At 32.4% G+C, this 19410-nt stretch overlaps 1 protein-coding gene across 10 annotated transcripts in view; it reads right to left on the bottom strand.

Moving 5' to 3' along the window:
- Window positions 1-711: 711 nt before the first annotated feature.
- The window catches only part of ERBIN (erbb2 interacting protein), a 271624-nt gene continuing 252925 nt past the window's right edge, over window positions 712-19410 (bottom strand). For 4 of the 10 annotated variants that reach the window (XM_077117317.1, XM_077117315.1, XM_077117319.1 and 1 more), the window contains 7 exons: window positions 17236-18775; window positions 11590-11733; window positions 8932-9051; window positions 6414-6623; window positions 5234-5326; window positions 4627-4701; window positions 712-3911 (listed from right to left, as the gene is read on the bottom strand). In XM_077117317.1, coding sequence (XP_076973432.1) covers window positions 3804-3911; window positions 4627-4701; window positions 5234-5326; window positions 6414-6623; window positions 8932-9051; window positions 11590-11733; window positions 17236-18775 — 2290 coding nt within the window. In that variant the 3' untranslated portion in view covers window positions 712-3803. The remainder of the gene's footprint in view (window positions 3912-4626; window positions 4702-5233; window positions 5327-6413; window positions 6624-8931; window positions 9052-11589; window positions 11734-17235; window positions 18776-19410) is intronic. The other 6 variants (XM_077117320.1, XM_077117321.1, XM_077117322.1 and 3 more) reach the window with 6 other exon arrangements.

Genomic DNA, 19410 nt, shown 5'->3' with positions numbered 1-19410 from the left:
ATATTAGAAACAAGAGGAATACCTGGAGACTAGAGATAGAAAACATCTAATCCAGGTCATCTTTTAAAAGATAAGATGTATCTTGCTCCTCTGCATTTATTCAACCCCTGTTCATCATCAAATACTTGTGTTCTTTAATGCTTTTTTTTTTTTTTTTTTTTTTTTTTTAAGGAAAGACAGAGAGAAGGAAGGAAGGATAGAAGGAAGGAAGGAAGGAAGAAAGGGAAACATTTTTAAACATTTTCTTGTTTTATTGTATTCTGTTTCTCCGTTTTTGTTACATGGGCTGGGGCCGGGAATCGAACCGAGGTCCTCCGGCATAGCAGGCAAGCACTTTGCCCGCTGAGCCACCGCGGCCCGCCCTCTTTAATGCTTTTGATGAAACAAATTTTATTATTATTTCAATGTCTCTTCCATAATAAACCTCTTTACTATATTAAGCTAAAAGAATATGTTAAGAATTTCAGCAGAATGAATAAAAAATTACCCTTCCAAACAGTTTTGACTGATTGCCAGTTTTCAACTAATTGAAAAACACTTCCCATCCCAATGACTTCTGACAGATATAAAAAAAATCAGTAATTTAAAGCAAACTACACTTCTTCTATACCCAGAAATACAGAAATTTAAATGGTGAAAGAAAATAGTTACATGCCTTTCTCTTCGTGAGAATTCTCCTAAGTCTGAATTTCATAAAATAAACCACACAACTTTATACAGGATTAGTTTATTAACTATTATTTATGTGTAACCTCAATCTAGATATATACAAAAATTTGGAATGTTGAATAAATGCTAATCAATAAAAATATTACATAGCTGCTAATGGGATTTTTAAGTACAGCAAATTATTACTAAAAAGTTCATCATTCTGTTTATGGCCATGTTTGTATGTGAAAGATTTTTTTCAAATATATACATATTTCCAACTCCAGTCCAGAGATCAGAAAAATATTTACAAAATAAATAAGTGGGTATTTTTAGAATTTCATTGGTTTAGATAAATTGATTCTTTAATGAACCATCATAAAACTTTAGTTTGTGTAAAACAATTCCATATTGAATAAATTACTCTGATCGCATTTTTACTTGTTTAAAATTTTAGGGTAAGAAATTTTAAACACTGTTACCAAAAATAGAGATTTGGTTTTTGAAGATTTGCTATATAAAACAAAGTCAGTTACGGGTATGGGCCTGTTCAACAAACTATTTAACAAACTAAAAAGTCTTCTCCATTTCCTCAAAAGACCTAACTCATTACTGTTTTGTTCACATCTGGCAACTTTTTTATTCCCACAACAAAAATTCTAAGGAAGAGTCCATGCTTGTTCACTAAAAATAACATCACTATCTAATTTTAATTTTCTGATTTTTGGAAGAAACTTTTGGCTATTAATTTAAGTACAAAACTTTTTTGTTATTAGTTTTTCATCTTATATCATGTATTACTTTCACAGGTTTCTTACTCAGTTTTATATGTTGCAAGAACATTAACATTTTTAAAAGTTAACTAGAGTACAATAAAATAGTAGTGCAGATAGCACCTGCTGCACTTGTAATATTTCAAATTAAAATGCAGAAGATTAATTTAAGATCAGGTCGGTAAAGAATCAATTGTTCTTTTGGGTTTATTTCCTTTTCCAAAATTATACTCTGTGTATCTGGTTCATGGTAAAGTAGTTGAAAGCTTCACAAGTATACATACTTTATGTATTCTCTATCAAAGGGGAACAAGACTATGAAAAATTGATTAAAATCAATGAAAAAGGATGTAGTTATTTTACAATGCCAAAATTAATATTTTAAAATAAACTAAGAAAAAAGGGAACACCGAGGCTTGTCTTAAAGAAGCTGTTTGTCATTCTTTTCTTTAAGATTACAATACACATACAGTAAGTGAATTTTATCAAAATACAGCACATTTCTTTTACTATATTCATAAAAAATCAATTCCTATGTGAATAGTACTGAAAATCAACTAAAATGAGTTAAAATTTACAAAGAGTTGTTAAAAGGTTTCAATCAAAATTACTGAAATTACATAGTACAACAAGCAATTGGTAATACCTTGTAAGAAGTGCAATATTTCAGTTCACATATTTTAAAAAGTACTATTTACTCTGATCAGCAACAAAGGAACAAGTCCAACTCATTTTTGCAAAAATAATGTAGATTGGTGTTTTTACTAGTCCTATAAAAGTCTTAATTAAATCCAAATTGAAGAACAAAGCATAATAGTTTAAAAATTTCTAAAGTATATTTCTTAGTAATCAAAATGAACTGCAATAACTGAATATTGCTTAAGGAAAGGCTCCAGGCAGCCTATCTTAAAACAGCTATTGGTCTTCTATGGCACTTTTTTCTGGTCCAAATAACCATGCATTAATTCTTACCATTGCACGTTATTCAAATTTTATTTAATTACATAGAACAGAAACAAATAAAATTAATGGTTTGGATAAATAAAATTAATAAACTTATCATCAATTATTTGTTACAGTAAGTAGGAACAAAGGCTGTTGATGGTCAAAAATTAAAAAAAAAACTACTATACTGATACTTAGAAACCCTTTAATGTCTCTGAAGTGTCAAGTTCACATTTAATGTCACCTATAGGAACAGCCCTTTATTTGAACACCTTTACACACTGGTTGGCCTCAAGGACCAATCCCTTGGCTCTACGACTTTCCACAGCAATTCCCTATCACTGTGCTGGTTTCACAAACTTGCTTTGGTTTCCTAGCTTCATGCGTACTGTTTCCTCTTACTTTACCAAGGCAATGCAAGGCCAAACAAAATCAAGAGGCTTTCCTAACCCTTCTTACATTTTGTGTTACAGGCAAAACAATCTTAAAACTGGCCATTTTAGTTTCATTTGTTAGGTTAAAAAAAACAAATTATAAATTAGGTTAAAAGGGAGTACAAATGATAAAGCAGATTGCAAGTACCACCATTTGCAAAAAAGCAGGGGACTTCCATGGCACAGAAATTTCATGGACATGCATCTACAGTATAGTTAAAAATTTTCCGTGACTAAAAAATTAAAAATTGACACCAGTAGCAAATGTATAGTCAATGGCTATGACAAGAACAGATCCTGTAGAGCTCATAAAATGCAATTATTGTCTTTTTTATTTTTTAAAAAAGACATTACATTTTTATTGCATTATTCTATTAATAAAAACACATTAACAGATAGCTTTTCTTCTCATTATTTGCTTCCAGATTTTCATAGAAAATAATTGTTTTAATCTGGCCTTGGAAAGTGAACCTACCAGCACCAACTTCACCTACTCATTTTTCAATTCAATGTGCACATAGCAAAAGCCAACACTTCAAATCTCTTGTCCCCATTAAGAAAAAAAAAAAATAGTTTCAGCAGAAAAACTTTATTACCAGTTGAATAAAAATAAGGGCGTAAAAGCTAGGAGATAGCTAGCTCTGCCACCTGTCTCTGGGCTACAATCAAGGCTAATTATAAGCCTTGAATAGAGTTCATTCGTGTATATGAAATCCAAAAATAAACCTACAATCTATACAAAAACAACACAGGTTTGCTTTTGTAGCCTTGACTGTTATGTTTAAAAACCCAACAAGAAATTTTACAGTATGAATTCAACAGTCTCCTCTATATTCTGTACAGTGGTTCTTTCCCTCTGACCACAAGTTCCACTATTTCATTAATGTACAAATTTGAACATAATTTGAGTTCTTTATATATAAAAATAGTCAAAATATTAATTTCCCCTGTAAGTATCTTCTTAATAAATCTTGCCATCTTCCCCTTTTTCTGCCTGCAGTGCTTATGAGGAAACTTCTCGTACAATGATGAGTTCTACTGTGTTCTGGAAAGTTTTTAGCAAGGACACTGCTTGTCCATGTTCAATGTTGATAAAACTGCAGCCATTAGCCTAGGAAAAAGAAGAAAAATGGTTTTAGTAAAAACACCTATAATATTTTATTTACATTTGTGTGCTATAAATTTCTGCCAGATAGCTCACTAATCTGGAAGAAAACAATCATCAAGCCTACTAATTCTAATGCTTTGGTCATTGTTTGGTTTGAGGGTTGTTTTTTTATTTAAAGATTAGTTGACTTCTGAAAATACAGTAGCAACTCTAGTGAAGGCAGGGATAGAGAAGGAGAGCTCAACTTTGTCTTACATTTGTTTACTTCGTAAGACAGAATTACCCTGCAAGTGGTAGGTAAAATGAGTAGCTGTGAGAACAAAGAAAAAGAGAGGCATGGGAAAATGAGAAGGATTTCTCAGATTTTGAAATTTTCTTCTCCATTTCTGGTATGATGATATCCTGCCTTCAAGGAGCAATGCTCTGATCACCCAAATCAGTAAAAATTAACATTCCTGAACTTAAAAGAAATATTAAGATAAACTTCAGATTGGTATGATTTTCCAAGATTTAAGATGGAAGTATTTTAAAATATGAAACCATAAAATTAAAGCACTAGAGAGAATACAATAAGAAATCCCACTATTTTCATCCAGTCATTTTTAAAGAAAATTTCATTAAATGCTTAGTTTCAATCCTGGCATATAATAATTTCTCAATGGGGGGTAGATCTTAGAAAATTAAAAAAAAAAAAAAGAAAAGAATAAAAAGAAATTACCTGAATAATTTTATCACCTGGTTGCAATAATTTTGATGCTGGTCCTTCAGGCTGTACCCTTGTTACAAATATACCCTTTAATAACAACACAAAAAGATACTTTTTAGCTGAAAACAGTATGCATATAAACAGAGTACCAAGGAGAAATCTTTCTTTCACACCATATCAATATTTTAATCTTGATAAAAAGTTTTTTCCCTTGTCTTCTGTGAGTATTTTTGTGCCACCCCCAAGTTTTTGTACCTTTGGTAATTTAATTTCCCCTGTAAGTGGAAACAGTGACTTTTTGGAAATAGTGACTTTACTACAGTGATTTCCGCTCAAGTGATGAAATTACTTCTATAAATGCGTGAAAAAGCAGTAAGAAAATTAAAATCATTTGAAAATATGAACATTCAAAATTTTGGGTTAAATTTTTTTTCCGTCAAGCAATTAACTTCAATTGATCAAATTCCAAAACAAAACGCTGAATGGTCCAGTGGAATCAATGAAGTGATATGTATCTAAATTTAAATAAATAACATACTAGATTTTCACTTAAATGTAAGAGGCATTAACTTAGTAAGCCAAACTATATGATATTTCAAGAAATATAAATAAAACTCACGTCATCATCGGGTCTGAATGGGTTTCCTCTACCCCCAACACCTCCTGATATGCTAAACCCAAGTTCTGGGTCCTTTTCAACCCTCACTCGAATCTGAGTTAATATGAAAACAAAACAAACTATTACTATTATTTCATGAAAACTTATAACATAGAAACATCTATATTAAATCCAAGTGAACATAAATTTGTAAAGATTCATCTAAAACGTTGAGGCAAATGAAGTAAAACTATGACGTGAAATATTATGTTAATGAGTTAGTGAGTTAAAGGCACAGCTGGGATTATTAAAGCTTAGCTTCTAACTTCATCTACTGGTTGTCTAATGAGGATAGGCAATCAAGTAAGTTGACCCTATTATACTTTCAGATATCATAGACTTTAATGACAGCATAACATGTACATGATCAGATTCCATTTGTGGAGCAATTTAAATTAAAGAGTACTTTTGTTTACTGCCTTGTTTTGTAAGGTGTCTTAAAGATCCCTGGACAACCCTCATTTCCTAAATGTGATTTTATGCTTCAAAGGAGTTGGGACTTAAAAATCTGATCAATGATAATTTTTATAACCAAGCCATGAAAAGAGCTGCAAGAACGAAACTTTTGTTACAAAACACTCCCTTTCCTACAATACTCAACCAAAAGGGATAAGAACATTTGTTCTCTACCTAAGTTTCTAACACTGATCATTTTATCAATACACTATAACAATATATGAATATATGACTAAGGACCTTTTGAGTAATTTTAAAGATTTAATTCCTAAGTACTTTAGAAATCTTAATCAAACTTCAAATTCTGAGGAATAAGATTTTTAAGTGACAAATAACAATAATAAACCATAATACGACATTTCAGTTTGATGGTCTATTTACATTCATGAAGCAGTTGGACTACTAGAGTATCACCAATCAGTTTTGGAAAAAAACTGCCTTTGAAGAAAAAAATCATGCCCAAAATATTGAATTCCCTTTGGTAAATCAGAAAAGGAAGGGTTCACAGAGGCAAGTTAAAGTACAAAGTTTAACATCTTATAAACTTAACATAGAACTAAAACTTGAAACGAAATGGTAAAAACTATGTTAATTAAAATTCTATGTGGATTTATTGCAAATAATAACCTAAAAGAACATATTAAAAGCTTGGTTTCATATTTCAAATATTCGTGATTATTCTTACCTCTTGCTCTGCCAGTTCATGGCCTTGTCTAGTAGAACAATGGGGCTGTGTGTATGGAGGATGGTGGGCCACTTTCAGCATCAAGTAATCAATTAGTTGTTCTCTAGAGGGATGCCTTGCCACAGATGCCTGAGGAGGGGGGTGATGTATTTGACTATAATTTGCCTGAGACCTGAGAGGCTGGCCCATTTGTCCATTACTCAAAGGCATCTAAGAAAAACATGAAGTGTCTTAAAATGACCGATAATAATGTCTTATTACAAATACTTGGATTATCTTCTTGGAGCATTACGAAAACACTTGAGTTTAACATTCTAAATCCCAAAAAACTTAACACTATTTTCTCTAATGTGAGATTTAAAGTTAAAAAGTGTGTGTGGGGGAGATAATTCTTAATTCTAACCTTCTCTCAATGCATAATTGATAGATTCATTCTTTTAAGCTTTCAAACCAAAGTAATCATATCTATATTTTAAAATATTTGCTTTTTTGTTAGATATAAATGTACCTATATTTATTACACTAACCAAGAGTTAAAATGGAAAATATGCCAGAATTAAAAAATCTAAGTAAGCCCACTTAGAAGGGTTTCTTTTCTCACACTGTAATCTAACATGTGTACACACACACACACACACACACACATACACACACACACACACAAACGGAGCATTTGCTGATGTCTATTAAGACTAAAATAAATTTTATCTTAAGAGACTTTTTTCCCAATCTAATGGTAAATAACCTAGGAATTTAAAAACTCTCCAAATATTAATTTCACAGAACATTAACCAAAAAAACTAAACCCCAGGGCGGGCCGCGGTGGCTCAGCGGGCAAAGTGCTTGCCTGCTATGCCGGAGGACCTCGGTTCGATTCCCGGCCCCAGCCCATGTAACAAAAACGGAGAAACAGAATACAATAAAACAAGAAAATGTTTAAAGATGTTTCCCTTTCTTCCTTCCTTCCTTCCTTCTATCCTTCCTTCCTTCTCTCTGTCTTTCCTTTAAAAAAAAAAAAAAAAAAAAAAAAAAAAAAACTAAACCCCGACACTGTTTTCACTAGCAAAATAAATAACTCGAGAATATTATTGTTGTTAAAAAAACCTATTTTGTTCCAATGCCTCCCATTTTTTAGGGACTGAATCTGAATTTTCAATTTAATGTCACCTTTGTGAGAATAAGCTTATTCTGTTAGCTGAGGAACCTATCTGAAAAAGAGGAGGTTACAAATGTGTTAAAACATTTGCATATAGAGCTTTTTGTTTGTTAAGAGAAAATAAATATGTCAATCATTTAAAATCTCCTTGGTTATTATTATTAGTTTCCACCGACATGGAAATTACTGAAAAACTGTGAGGGAATAATTTGAGCCCCATTTCCCTAAAATTATCAAAAGGTAGAAAACAGAAAAATTATGGCAAGAGCTTCAGAACCACATATTCTTCTTATGTAACCTTGATGAAAGATACAAAGAAGTTTAGCTTTGGTGAAAAAGATTTTGTACTAAAAAAAAAGTATTATTTTTCATTGAGTTATGTTATATGTAAAAACTTAATTCTGAAGTCTGGGACCATTCAAGGGTGTCTTACAACAGGACACAAAGATATTACTTTGTGATAAGTTATTATATTGGGGTAGAGAAGGAGAATGAGGTGCTATAGTTTCTCTGTATCTCTGAAAAAAAACCTTTGTAGTAAGTTACTATTTGACCATTATAAATTTAAAGCAATTGAAAAGAAAAACCATTAACAAACTCAATAACCTAAACCACAAAATGTATATATATTAAAAACAAAAGAATCTGGATGACAGAGCTCAATTAAAATAAAAAAAGGGTAAAGTAAATAGATGTGAATGAACTTAGATGGCTGGGTGCTTACTCTCAAGAACAATGCAAACATTCTACCTAATAACTATGCTTCATCAGCTTGTACTGGGGCATGGTATTTGTTAAGAAAAAAGAGCTGAGGAATGATTAAGGAAAAAATTATCTATCGGGCATTGGAAACACATAAAAGAATCTCTAAATGAGTAAAGCTTTTTAGCTACGTCAGTACTAAGAATATAACCATCATCTGTTCTACCATACACAAAAGCCTTTCAAAAGTTATTTCTAATTACATTTGAAGTATTTTTTAATGCCTTTAATAACAGTAAAACATCCTAGACTAAAGAATTTAAAACAGATTTATCTTCAATTCTCCAAATAGGTTTATTACCAGAAATACCAAAAAGGTCTAGATTCTAATGGTAAATAAAACACAGAGGTACTCTAAATGCAGCAATAAAGTCAATCTCCAGTGACCTGGAATGGAATAAACTGAGAAACTGTAGATAGAATTTCTATTTCATATTTCTCAATTTTTTTTAAATCTTTACTAATTGGGGGTGGGGCAAGGAAGCCCTCAAAAAGAGATTTTTTTTTATAGTGTTAAAGCATATGTATTATTTCTAATACAAAAGCTATAAAAGATAGTAAGCTCACAGATATGATATTATCTATATCCTGAGCACCTACTTTTATCAAGCTGTCTGGAGGAACATCTTTGTGACTAAGTGTAGCAGATGAGTAGTTCTGCTGTCCTGAAATGAATACATCATCTTGACAAGGATCTCCTGGGCTGGATGTCTGGGGATGCTTGAAATGAGGGGGAAATAAAACGTAGATACTTAATGTTCTCAAAGATATGAAACCAAAATGATGATGACACTTGAGAGAAGATTAGGAAAAAAAACATTACTAGAGAGTAGAAAGATGAAGACCAAATCAAACATTACTGTCATCTATCTGTGCCACCTAACACTTTTAGCCTTCTTCCAAAGTCACACAGCAAAATTTTTGTTCCTGTAATGTGTTAGTTCATATGAATATACACTGTTAAACTATTTCTTTATAATGTACACATGTAGGAAACAAATCCCTCTAAAAGTTCTTTTTTATTTTACTTTTAATTACAGTATACCTATTTTTAACTCTTTCAAGCAATATATTTAATTATTAATTAAAACAGCCTCCAATTTCAGAGCAAGTAAAATTTACTTCCGTTGGGCACTACAAAAAGTTGTGGTTAAAAAAAAATTAATTGCTATCTTTTAAGAGCACAGTACCAAGCAGGTTATTTTTTAATGATAAGCACCACCAATAAGGACACAATCTTACAAATTTGCTCTAACTTAATTCTATCATATAATATTAGCTCAATGTTTTCAAAAGTCTAGTTTGGTGAATTAATTTTAAAATTTTAATTTAATTAATCAAATGAATTTTAAAATTAATTCATATTTTCATACTCTAAATGATATATTTATATACAGTTTAGCTATTGATAGCTTATGAGGGATAACAGACTCAACATCTCATTATCCCTGAATATTTCTTATAAATGTGCTGGGAGATGGGACACCTACATTTTCCATTAAAATTTAGTTCTAAAGACACCTAGCTATAATACTTCAGAAAACCAAATACATTGTGATAAACAGATTATTATCATCACTCTCAAAACAGTATATGGATAGCATTATAAAAATGCAAACTCATCATGTTGAAAAATACTTTAAAATCTATTTTATTATGATGTATCACATATAAACTTAGGATTTACAAATTTACTAGAAACTTATCTCCAACAGGTCAATCAGTGCAGCTAACTGCTAGTTCAAACCATGGCTTAGTATTTTTAGATGTGGTTTGATACAATTTTGCAAATTTCTGCAATGAATACTTCTCCTTTTTTGAGATGTACTTTCAGAATACAAAATAGTTTCACTCACAGCTTGAAATTTAAACCCAAGTCTGAACATACAACTATGCTTGTCCATTCTTTAAAAGAATAAGCAATGATTAAAAAGTAAAATGCAACAGACACAAGGCACTGAATTTAAGAAAAGCAAGCAAAAAATGTTACTGTAAAAGAATCTGGAAGGGGCGGGCCACGGTGGCTCAGTGGCAGAGTTCTCACCTGCCATGCCGGAGACCCGGGTTTGATTCCCAGTGCCTGCCCATGTGGGGGGAAAAAAAAAAAGAATTTGGAAGAAATAATTGTCCATATGACTATAAATGGCAAAGATTATTCCTGAGGTAATAGAAGTCACTGTCTTTAAATCTGTGGCTTCTGTTGGCATGAATGCCTGATTTTCTGGGCAGTCCTACTGAATAGTCATTTCCTTCCCTTCCCTCTCACTTCTTTTAAACTGAGTAGTTTCAAAATGATTGGTGCCATTGTAACGTAACATAGAAACCAAGTGGCATCACGTGGCAGAGGGTGGGGCAAAATTAGGTGAGGCAAAGTGAAATCAGGAAACTGTTTCTACTGTAGAACATAATAGAGCAAAACCAAGTGTATATTTAAAAACAAATAACAAAGTGTCAAAAGAAAGGACTAGAAGTAAGCAAACGGCCAATACAGAAATTAAACTACAGAAAGGAATAAAATAAGGTTATGAAGGGAGAAAATCTGTTAGGGAGTGAAAAGTCCTAAGAGAGCCATGCTGCAGTCGCTCTGCCCCATTTCCCTCTGTCATTCTTCTCTCTTATCTTTAACTGCTATAAAAAGAAAAACCCTTTCTTCTTCACTGTTGACTTGATTACCACTACTAATCTTATAATTACCAATTATGGTGAAATGTGGGTAATAAAGGATCTTGGTTTTTCTTTCCATTGGTACTTATTACAAGTTCTCCAGCCCCACATTTAAATCATATTCTGCAAATTTTAATGAAACTTACTTCCAGGTAGTGATTTTCATTAGTTGATTCTCAACTGCCTGAGTGAAAATTATTTCTCTCATCAACCCTATTGTAGATTGTGTATGGCATAATCCTGAAAACCACCAATTACGGAGAGCAAACTAATTTTATTACTCAATAGAAAAATACTGCAAAAAATAGCAATTTTTAAACACCTCTCAGATAGTTTTATCTATTTCTCACTCATTTTTTGCATGGATAAAACAAAAGAGTTGGCTATATTCTTAGCTTATAACCAGAGTTTACAACCAGAGAAAGACTAAAACAGCTTTGCAAAAGTTTGAGAACTAAGCCATGGAAGAACTGTGAGGATATCAAGATTCTTAAACTCACAGTGAATGTTATTTTCCTGGAAATGATAAAACATTAAAAAATTTTGTTGTTTTTTTCTAAGTGCTAAAAGTACTGGTCTACTGTAGGTACTCACTCGAAAAATGTGCCCACCAGAACCTCTTCCGTCTGCAAAACTCAAGGCAAGACTGCCTTGGCTGCCATGCAGATCCCTAGAGCTGCCATAGTGAAAGTTGCTTACAGCAGTAAAATTGGAATTAAAGGACCTTGACAGCATGCTCTGAATAAAGAGGGGACAGATTTAACAGAGATTAGTGTAGCATGCAAAATCCACAAGACAAGTTACGCACACAGACTCACTTACAAGTCACCCCAAGGACATGCAGAATTCTCATGCAACACTGAATTTTCAGTGCCACTGAAAGAAACTGGCATAATTTACCTTCTTTCCATGACAACATATACATATACACATAAATTACATGTAAATACAACCATTCATATGTTTTCACACCAAGCAAGAAAATACAAATATGTAGCTGTTTTACAATGTTATTTCCTTTACTCCTAATACATATTAGAAATCTGTCAGAAAACAGGAATTGACATCATTTCAAGATTTATGTGTTTCTATGTACTACCACAGATGGCACATAAATTCATTTCTCTATGCAAAGATAAATTTTAACAATAATCATTAATTTGTAAGTCAAGAAATTCTGGAGAATCCACTTCATTGAATAGCAATCAGTTCTATCTTACTAAAGAGACAGAGTTTAAACATATACACTGCAATACAAAATATAGTTTATAAAAAAAGAGTCTGTTCTTGTCTATTTCAATTTCTAAAAAAAGATTTATCTTACCCATTTAAAAAAATGCCTTATATTAGAGAAAAGTAAAACATATAGTTTTACGCTAGCTGTTTTATAATGTTATTTCCTTTACTCCTAACACATATTAGAAATCTGTCAGAAAATAGGAATTGACATCATTTCCAGAAGATTTATGTGTATCTATGATAATGACACCCCGTTTCACTACTACCAGGGTGTATGTGTGTGTGTGGGGGAGCTGACTACTAGAAAATTCATGCATATGAATTTTTATCCTTTCAATAAAGATATTAAAGATCACTAGATTAGGAGTTAGCAGCGCCTACTGTTCCTTAAACTTGATGAATCACTGATGGAATTTTTCTATAGATTGTTTATGTAAATGCGTAATTGCTAATCAATCCTATTGCTGCCTGAAGATTACTCTCATAAATGCACTGTCCGATTCTCAATGATCCTGCTTCTTCATTGCCAGAGTTGTTAACAGCTGTACTTTCATGTGTATGTTTTTAGTCAGACACACGTTCTTTGGTTTTGAGGGCTTAATGGTCAATCTAGGGAAAATCACATTTTGGGATGGCGTGTTATAAACAAGAATTTATTCATAGGGAAACTTTACTCTTATAGAATATATAACTTGAATGGCTGATTGATCCTTTTTTATGATATATGGAGACCTTGGAACAAAGTTTATCCTGTCATTTCTGAACATATATGAGCTCCCTGACAAGTTGCTAAAGCTCAGACAAGTCTGGGTTTGAATTCACACTTGGGCACATAAAAACTTTGCCCCATCACAACAGATTTACAGGGTTCAACTAAGTACTCGGCATATGTTCTGGGCAATGTTGTTTATTATATCATAATAGTTGTATAACAACAAGTGAACATGGAAATTATGTTGTTAATCATATTATGGTTTGGTGTCTTTCTTTTCTGAGTTTTATATAATAAGGAATATTAGCAACTGCTAGATATTAGTTATAAAGCAAATTTGAAATAAGTTTATATTCCTTTTCACGGCTTCTAGATTATATCGAGATTTCAAGGCAAAATATCTATTTTCTATGTTTGGTTTCCTGATAGGGTTGGTTAGGGTGTTTGCTTCATAGTTTTACTTTACCAAATCAAAACTGTTCTGCCCTGCTTTAAAAAGCTGTTCACACTCCCTTACATAAACATGTATGTCATATTGTGCAATAACTGTTCTATGCCTCAATTTCCTTATTGTAAAATGGGATAATAAAACTATTCAACCTAGGGCGGGCCGCGGTGGCTCAGCGGGCAAAGTGCTTGCCTGCTATGCCGGAGGACCTCGGTTCGATTCCCGGCCCCAGCCCATGTAACAAAAACGGAGAAACAGAATACAATAAAACAAGAAAATGTTTAAAAATGTTTCCCTTCCTTCCTTCCTTCCTTCCTTCTATCCTTCCTTCCTTCTCTCTGTCTTTCCTTTAAAAAAAAAAAAAAAAAAAAAAAAAAAAAAAACAACTATTCAACCTATAGAACTCTTGTGAGAATTAAGAGACAGGATGTTTGCAGAGTGATAGTTCCTACTACTTGGTAAGCACTCAAATTTAACTGCTATTATTACTTTTCATATCCATAATCCAGCCCAAACTTTATTTTTGAATTTTCTCAAAATAAATCCCTAATTCAACCAGGCTGCAGTTCTCTCCTCATGTCATGCCTGTGGGTCAGCGGTCTGTGATACAATTTTTACCTTAATTTAGAAACTTATCCCTGTCCTGTTTGTCAAAATCTTACCAGTATTTCAAAAGGAGCTGTCCTCTAGAAAAGTCCCATGTTATCTGATTACATTTACTTTTATTATTATTAAAATCTTTCAAAATGAAAACATTATAGAAATGTATTTTTAAAAGTTCCAAAATTTCATTTCGCTCTTCCCCCAAATGTTAAAATAAATTTAGTTTGAAATGCTAGTGATAAATGAAAGTGAGGGGTAAGGGCTATGCTATGTATAATCGGTTTTTTTTTTCCTCTGCTATCGTTTTATTTCTTTTTCTGTTGTCTTTTTATTTCTTTTTCTGAATTGATGCAAATGTTCTAAGAAATGATGAATATACAACTATGTGATGATATTGAGAATTACTGATGATATATATATATAGAACGGAATGATGTGCTAATGTTTTTGTTTGTTCTTAATTTTTTTTAATTAATAAATAAATTTTAAAAAAACACTGCAATTAAAACATATTTGGAAGTAAAAAAAAAGTTCCAAAATTTCACCACTGAGAGATAACTACCATTAATTAAAATTTTATATTCTGAACTTGAATATTAAGTATTGATGATCGAATATAAAACCATGAGAAAAATACCAAATTTCTTTTAAATTTTCTATTTTTGTCCCCAGTAGTGTGTTTGTGTGTACCAACAAATATACAGCCCGACTAAATGTCTCTATTGGTATTTTACTGGTATTTTTCCTGTCCACTAAGATATATGATAGAAATATTATTCTCATCAGTATACTTAATGGGCAGACATTTTTACATACAAAATAATGTACAGACACTACCTTAATTTTCTGGAAAGACTCTTTGTCTTTGATATAAGATGTCTGCTCATAATTAAAACTAGGAAGTATAAGTTTTAAATGTTGGGTTTTTAAATATAAGAAAAGCACAACTGTTTTGCTACTATAAATAATCTATTCTACAAATACTTTGGGACCCTAAATGAAAAAATATTAATCAGTTGAGATAAGGAAAGGCTATGTTCCTTGTTCAAACAGTTAATTAAGCAGCAGAGTTAATATCAACGGTTACACTATACTTCCTCCTTCAATGCTATACAATACAGTAGCTAATAAGTTCCTTACCTAAATGCACTTTGCCAAACATTTGGGCCCATTTTTTGTAATTCATTCTATCTGAAAATAAAACTTCTATATAACAATAAAAGCAGTCTCCTACATAAATAATTTTTAAGATAAGGAATAGAGCAATACAGTAGACATTTATAACAAAGACACGGAGAATCAAATGCCTTTACAGGAACACTACAGAGCTACAGTAATGGCAACATATACTTCGGTATTTACTTGGAAAATGCTTTCCCTCGAATGAGCTAGAACACACCTTGGGGCATTCACTAGGTAAGCTTGGGAAAGGGGTATGAGAAAGAGTACATCTCCCAATTTTATAGTATGAGCTACGCATACTCTAAAATGGGCGTTAGCTGCAGATTCGTATTCAAGCCTATACTATTTCCTTTTTCACAGAGACTTCAATTTCATTGACCTACTTCTCACCAGTGGGCACAACTGGAAATTACTGTTGTACACTATCCGAACAACTGTATAGCATATTTCTAAATATGCATTTTATGCATTAAAAACAAGTAGAAAAAGGAGCAATAAACAAGAAGGTCGCTGTTCCTGGCTATCTATTTCCTACAGCCCAGGCACATTACTACCAGACAGGAAAAAATACAGAAGAACAGCCACATGAGATGCCAACTACACAAAATGTAATAAGCAAACTCATCTTTTCCCTTAAATCTGCTATTCCTCCTCTGTGTCCAGTAGTAGAGTTAATGGCATTCCAAACAATTTATTCAAGGCACAAATCTTAAACTTTATCTCTTTTCCTCAATGACTGAATATTGGGGGGTATGTGATTAGATGTAAATTTTTATAAAGTCTATTTCAGAACTAACTCTTGAATTTATTTCTTTGTTGTATTTCTACTGATACAGTTCAGATTTTGTTTCTTATTTGGATCACTAAAAGAAATTCATAATTTAATTTCCTTGACTACAACTTCTTTCTTTTCAAATCCAGTACTGTTTTAAGAGTTTACTTATAAAATTCCCCTGCTTAAAAGACATTTTTAAATTACTTAGAAAAGCACACAAGTTCAAGCAGCCTCAACAGCATGAATTATGGCTGAAACAAAAAAGGATGGAGGAGAAAGAAGTAGCCTATTGCCTATATTTGCTATTTAAAGTTGAGAGCACAACACTGAAAAGAGATAATTGCAGGCCTTATGTCAATGTGAACGAAGGTATTAATCATATTTTAGGCACTTATTTCTGAAAAATTCATTTTAAGGAATCCTTTAAAATGATGACTGATTACATCTGTTTTAAAAATCATATTTTACTTTTAATATTTGTCATAAACAGATAAGATGATTCTTGGGTAAAATCAAGACAAGAAACTCAAGCTCAAAGAAAGAATACTGCCTTATACAGTTGGGCCATATGACTAGGGCACTAATATTGGTTTTACAGGATAATTTTAAAAAATTAACTCCTTTAAAAAGATGGTCATTTACAAATTAAAGTTATATATTGAACACAAACAAAATTTTACCAACTATTTCCAAGCAACCCAAGAGCCACAGAAATAGTTAACAAAAATGCAATTCAGAAAAGACAAGAGTAAATGTCATGCCAGAAGCAGTCTGTCAGTGACAATATTAGTTCATGTAACATGGACTGGGAAAGAAAAATTCTAAATGAAATATTTACATAACATTTCTTGTTATTCTGTGAACTATGTAGTAAATTGCTATTTTCTTATAAATATTTACAGAATCAACATTTATTAGTGGTAGAGAACAGGAGGTCAGAAAATGCTGAACAGAAATACACATGTACATACACTGTATGATTTGTTGTATGTGTGCACAATCTGAATGAGGGAGCCACATAAATGTGTAAAATGGATATATGCCCATTAGAAAAACTGGGAGTATGAGAACAGAAAGAAGTTTATACTATCATCTCATTTGTTTTGAGACCTTGCCAAGCCTAAACTTGGAACTCTGTCCCTAGTAACAAGAAGAAGGTATTAAAATATAAATAATAAAAAATTCAGAGTATGTTGTTTCACTGTGTTTAAAAATGAATAATGCCAAATATTTTTAAGGAAAATAAGCAAATTCATACAAGAAAATCTCATTTTCAATTACCTTTTCTAACTTTTTGGCCTCGATGTGTCGGAGTACCTGTTCTCGCCAATCATGAGGGACTTTACTTTTTCCTGGAGGGTCCAATAAAGAATGCTCAGAACCAACTCTTGCATTTGGTCTTTTTGAAGGACTAGTCCGTGAATAGTTGAAATCACTAACTGACATAGTTCTCTCTGGTATTTCATTAACAGAAGGTCGAGCACTCTGAGGCCTTGGTGCATTCGGACCATCAGTGCTGTACGCTCGTGCAGAAAGAGGTCTCTGTGATCCTGACAACATTGGAGGAGTTCTTCCCACCGAATGTAACTCTCTGTATGATAAATAATCTGCTTCAGGAAGCTGGGCCCTTCTTGTGGGACCTGGATCACCAAGATTTACAGAGGCTGTAGAGGACATGCTACTTTGGCGCTGAATCGTACTTCTGGTTACTCCAGGCATGAGTCGGTCAGTTGGTGAGACAGCCCACATTTCTCCATGCCTTGCTGGGCCAAGTCTCTGATGTAAATGGTATGCAGTATTAGCACGAACATTGTTATGGTTAGAAAAATTCATGTTTGCAGAATGTTTCCCATAACTGTGATTTTCTGTGCTCTCAGACCTAGGAGGGCGCTGAGGAGGAAAACTGGCATGATCAACATGAGGAGTTTGTTTGGAGTGCCACAAATTGTCCTTGGCTGCAGCACTGTTACTGTACTGGATACTATATTGTGGAGGACCATATATATGAGGTGTAGACTGTTGTCCACTTGTTACTGGGCCTCTTATTATAGTTGGCTCTTCCGGATTATGATTTGAATCAAACTTGAAAATTGCCTTTGACCCTGACACTAAATCAGAAGATGATGAGGAACCAGTAAACACCTGCAATGGTTGATCATACAAAAGCGTGGCAGATTTGCTCCTGACTATATTTTTTCCATCAATAACAGGTGTTGCTTTAACGGTTGCACTTGGCTGCTGAGGCCCATTATCACTAAGAACATCATAGATTTTTAGTCCCCCAGTCTCCATATTGGTTACACTATGAGATTTCACAACAGATCCAATTGGCCCACTTCTCTGGGGAGAGAGATCTTCAGTGCTTTTGGAAACACCCAAGTCACCAGAAGAATCAGTGTTAAGTTGTTCAGTCCTCCTAGAAGACTGTGGAGTTTCCTCAGAATGTCCATTTATTTTACTTATGGATTCCAGTTTAAAATGCTTATTTCTATTTTCTAAATGCTCAGTTTCACCTTTAGTATTAGGATTTAAAAAGCCTGTTTCGAGCACTATATCCTGAGTCTTTGATCTTTCTACTATTTCTGGTTGAAATGTGTCATTAGTTACAAGTTTATAAAGATTCATATTGATATGGTCTAATCTGTGAGATTCATCACATGTGGCTGTTGAATCAACACCTTTTTCCATTAGAACTAACTGCTCTTGAATATTCAAGTCATATTCAGGTAAGTTCTTATCATGACCCTTAAAATTTTCTTCCGTTGAATTGTTTAAAATATTTCCATTTTGCAAAAGGCTATTAAAATTTTCATCTTCTTGCCTAAAACAAAGATAATTTTATGAAAAACTTAATAAAGCCCCTTAGTAAGAGGGGATATTAAAAACTAGTTTAATGTGCAGATTACAAAGCTAAAAGAGTTTGATGTGGTTTTTGATGAGGATTATCAAGCTTCCAATTTAAATCTATTTTAATAGTCAAATAACAGGTTTATATTAAACGGACACAATTAAACATCATAATTAAAATTAATAATCTCAAATATTAATTTTCATAAAACCCCCCAGCCTTTTTTCACAAAATAACTCAATACAGCTAAATAATGAACAAAACTCGTTCATTTATGTATCCTCTGTTGCTGCATCTTTTCATGAATGTGCTAAAAACTGAAATGCTTGAAAGATGGGCAAATGTGTGAAGAGAAAGTAATAAAACTAAACAGCTGAGTAAAGAGAATAGTACATTTTTATAGATAATTCTGAAATTATTAACAGTGAATATTAACAGTGAAATCAGCTAAATAGTTAATATTAAATTCAAATATATAGATATATATATAAGATAAAGCAAAGAATGAAATAATCTCCCAAAGTTCTGCAATAAATATGTAAAAGGAATAAAAACTAAACCTAATCACATTTCTAGGTGGCTATATTGTATTTGGCAAATATTTATAA

The sequence above is a fragment of the Tamandua tetradactyla genome, chromosome 9, assembly GCF_023851605.1.
Source record: "Tamandua tetradactyla isolate mTamTet1 chromosome 9, mTamTet1.pri, whole genome shotgun sequence".
In the NCBI taxonomy this organism is placed as follows: Eukaryota; Metazoa; Chordata; class Mammalia; order Pilosa; family Myrmecophagidae; genus Tamandua; species Tamandua tetradactyla.
This window is presented reverse-complemented; position numbering and strand designations above follow the sequence as displayed.